Source organism: Priapulus caudatus, unplaced genomic scaffold (assembly GCF_000485595.1).
Source record: "Priapulus caudatus unplaced genomic scaffold, Priapulus_caudatus-5.0.1 Scaffold708, whole genome shotgun sequence".
Lineage (NCBI taxonomy): Eukaryota > Metazoa > Priapulida > Priapulimorpha > Priapulimorphida > Priapulidae > Priapulus > Priapulus caudatus.
The window spans coordinates 46,176-50,647 of record NW_014577769.1 but is presented as its reverse complement, the minus strand read 5'-3'; the positions used below and the strand labels follow the sequence as shown (position 1 = coordinate 50,647).

At 38.9% G+C, this 4,472-nt stretch overlaps 1 protein-coding gene across 1 annotated transcript in view; it reads right to left on the bottom strand.

The window, feature by feature from the left end:
- Positions 1-4,472, bottom strand: part of LOC106812966 (ribosome biogenesis regulatory protein homolog) — a 13,543-nt gene that overhangs the window by 7,226 nt on the left and 1,845 nt on the right. The window contains exons 2-3 of the mRNA XM_014816993.1: positions 2,416-2,488; positions 2,020-2,058 (exon numbers count right to left, since the gene is read on the bottom strand). Coding sequence (XP_014672479.1) covers positions 2,020-2,058; positions 2,416-2,488 — 112 coding nt within the window. The remainder of the gene's footprint in view (positions 1-2,019; positions 2,059-2,415; positions 2,489-4,472) is intronic.

Below are 4,472 nucleotides of genomic sequence, written 5' to 3'. Positions count from 1 at the left end.
GAGAATTTCCCATAGATGAGGGTGTGGAAATTAGCAGCCGTCAGTGCCCTCACTGCGGTTTTGTAGGACTCTTTTGTCAGTCCACTCTGGGATACAAGAAGGAAAATACAATAAACTGCAAATGTTCTATATACATAGTCAATAACACACGCCCAATAAAATGGATCAAAATTACGTTGCATTATTATTTAGTAGCTAAAGTGAAGTATAACCAACTGCTACATGCCACACAGTTTTCGTTAAATATCTCGGTGTAGTTAGTTATTGCTATATTGTTGTTGTTGCTATTTTTATTATTCGTTCTTAATGCGATTTTTCTATGCCCTTTGCCCACAAGAATAACTAGTATTGTTAAAATGTGTGTTAAAATAATGCCTATGAAATGACTGGAGTGCGTTATTAATTTACCTTTAATTTTTGAGCCCTGCGATATTTTTAATCGCCCTGCATCTCATTTTTGCAACCCTTTCTTTTTTGCATTTCCACTTTTGCCTAAACATGGTCCGTCATTCTGGATCTTATAAAAATAGAATTAAACAATAATCAATTTCAGTTACATACCTTCTATTATTATAAATTAATTGCTATATATCAACTCGAAACAGACACAAAATGAACAAAACAAAATACACTGGCATGCTAACTCTACTCATGTACTGCAAATTTTATCTGAGGCCTCAATTGTGAACAAGTATCGATACGAAGAAAATATATTGATTGCACATACAGTATGTTGACACAATAACAAACCATGTAATATAATTCAATAAAACTTTTATAAACTGTTTCAGTTCAACAGCATTCACAGATTCCAGTTACACTATTCATTGGCAAATAGATTAGGCGTTAACCATTGGCTTATATAGACTGTATACGTATCAAAGGCAAGTAGAAACAGATAAAGTAGACCATATACTATGAGTCTCACCGCGCATTGGCCGGGGACGTTCTATTAACCAGTCTTTCGTGTCGTCCTTTGCCCGTATTCATAACCCCATCTAGGTTTATAATGACTGTCAAACAAACAAAATACGAGACAAATTTTAATGACTCGAGAATTTATGTCACTTGACCACATTATCATAGAATTTTTTAAACAAAATCATCTCAGCATACAGATAAAACACTGATAAGCGCTAATCTTACCTTTGTTTGCCTCATCCATACCATTTGCTGCCCTTCTTTATTCTGTTCCCCCTTGGCTCTTCATATTCTTGCCACTTAGATGCTGGCTTTGGTTTCGCGTATCTGGCAATATGAAAACCATGTGCTATATATGTTAACAATTAATAAAATGAAACCAACTCCATGCGGCCAGTAGATACGTAATAATCTAAAATCATTGAATGGATCATTCATTGTGCTATAGGAGCTACTACAATATTTATAGCTTCATCTCTAACTAGTTCACAACTTGTATAACAGTAAATTATTTATACCAGACCGTTTTTCTCTTGGAATCAACTGTAGTGAGGTAGTGGCAGCTTGAGCAAATAAAACGTTTGGAATAATATATATGAATCCTGATAACCACTGACATTTTCGGTACATGTATCTGATGCAAAATTGGAATATCATAAAACTGTCTTACTGTAGTTTTGCCCTAGTGAAATGATCTACACGAACCCACAGTAATAGATTCGATATTCGAAAGAGAGGTCACTAACGAAAAGGGTGGTGGTAGTTATGCATTTCAGAACAAATATGAGTGATCAATACCAAAACCATAAGGCAGCTAATTGCTTTGTTGTATTGGGTTATCCATTTAGCATTCTACTACCTGCCAGTCCTCATTGTCAGCATCATAAGTCTTATAAACTTCTTAAAGTAAGTGATAGATAAAGTAATGAATATGATTTAGACTTATGGCCAGCCATTAACTATTCTATGTTACTGACAACTGAAGTGCTGAACCCTACTTACAACATTTGATCTATTATAAGATAAATATATAATTATATATATAGTATATACCTAATTACAACATGTTATCTATATAAATATATATATATAAACTACCTTGGCAACCACCACGTTTTCAATCCTCTCAACTGGCACCTATAAAAAATAACATGGCAGATTAATTTTATTTCTCTAGCCATGGTAATTACATTCTGAATGCATTATGAATTGAAGATAGTGTCATAACCTATGACCAATACCTCAGTGGCTGGTTTTATACAATGTGCTTGAAGCTAGGGAGATATGCTTAAATGGCTCAGTCTGGTGGCTAACACTCAACACTCACTCACAAGTTCTCATTCAAATCTGCCTTCATATAAGGGCAGTAAATCAACAACAGACAACACGCACTGCAAATTAGAAAACTATTGGGTGCAGTTTGATTACCACTAGTTTATCAATTCCCATTTGGTTCAATAAACATTTATCAGTAGAATACATTTATACACATACCTCCCAGATTTTATTTACAAGAAGTTGTATGTTGTCACGTGCTAAGGTTCTCATGCATTCGTCTTGATTTGACCTGTAAATAACAAGTATCTGTTTATAGACACGTAAACAAATCTAGAAATGGAATTGTGCTTTGAAGTATCAATTTATCAATACTCTCTTTACAATGATCCTCATATCGATATCAATTACATAATTGTAACGGCACTTTTATAAACTGAATTTTTTGCTTGCCACTTCCTGCTTTGGCAAGATTCGCCAACAATAACTGTACGCACACAGATTACTGCCACTCTCTGAAGCAGTGGAGAAAGATGTGTTTTCTCTATCTAGCTAATAGTATGCTCATTGTGTGGAATTTGGCTGTGTGTTACTTGGCTATCTAGAGTCTACTTTGGCCACAAGCCCACCCCACAATTGTATGTACACTGCCCGCAATTCATTTCCATGGTTACAAGCAGGTACAGTCATTGAGAGGATATGATAATGTATGGACACTAAGTACATGTACTATGAATATATGCTTGATCTTGATCTTGATTTTGATTGTGTACTGCGTCGACCGCGTATACGTGTATTATGACGCAGGTGGTGGGGCATGGTGAAATTAGGTGCTGCCGGCTGCGACCGCGACACAGATGGCGTCGATTACGGTCTGTGTGCAGGCATTCCAGTCCACGATGGTCCGTGGAAAGAATGTGTTCTTGAATTCCTATGTTGAGGTTGTAATGTCTGCGAGTTTGTTGCCATTTTTGCTCCGTGTGCGCGATGGACCCATCCTGATGTACTGGACTTTGGGGATCGCGGTACTTCCAGAGTGAATTTTGTTGAGAAGGCTGAGTCGCTTCTCTTTACGGCGTAGTTGAAGATTCGGCCAATTAAGTGATTGTAACATTGCAGTTACGCTGTTGGTTCTGCCATAATCGTTGCAGACGAATCTAGCTGCGCGGCGTTGGATCATTTCAATTTTTCTATGTCTCTTTTTAAATGTGGGTCCCAGACTGTACAGCCATACTCTAGCTTAGACCGAATGAGAGATTTGTATGCTGTGGCTTTCAGTGTTTTGGGCACATATTTCAGATTCCTTTTGACAAAGCCAAGGGTGCTGTTGGCTTTCGCACATAAACTATTGATATGTTTGTCCCACTTCAGGGTGTTAGAGAGAATTACGCCGAGATACAGAGTTGACTCAACCTCCTGGAGTGTACTTATATTTTGTCTCTAGTGTTGTGAAAAGATTCGAGCGTCCTGGAATTTCTGTGCGGACGCTTTCTTACCTTCTCTAACCTAGGGCCTACTTAGCCCGACCAGGCTGTGCGACGGATTGTCTATACAGCCTGACACCCTTCCATACAAAAAACCTATCACATCTGCTGTTAGGCATTCTCTGTAAAGCTGTTCCTCCTCACGTATATCTCTTGTAGTGCTTGCTTTTTGTGTCATGTTTGTGCGTCTGTTGTCAACCTCCGTGACACTCCATGTATGGCTCCTTGTCACTATCGTGATGTGACACTAATGTTTGTTCTCACTAGGAGGCGACAAGATTCCGCGCAAAGGAGGTCCAGGCATAACCCAGAGTGACCTGCTCGTTATCAATAAAACTGACCTTGCAGAAGCTGTAGGTGCAGACCTGAAGGTAGGCTTGTATGTGTGTTCATGCATACGTGTGTGTGCACATGGGTGCGTGTGTGCATGCGTACGTGCGTGCATGCGTGCTTACATGGGTGTTTGGAGTGCAAATCCAACCAATGGAGAAATCCCATAGACGCGTAAAGGATCCTTGGCATGACTGTTGGGAGCTGACATGTTTGTTGCCGAACGTGAAACATGATCACGTGACAAGTTGAAGTTGAACGCGCTCCGCTGTTTTATAATTAACTCCGCGTTGCATTTTTCACCGGGTATGAGACTTGCTACTTGACGATCCTCATATATTAGGTAGCCCCAGACTATAGCCCAAGACTATAACTTGGGCTAAGTTACGCGAAGCAACAAAACATGACTGACCACTGACCACAGAGTGGTTGTCTACAGCAAGGAGCTAAATATAACAAGGA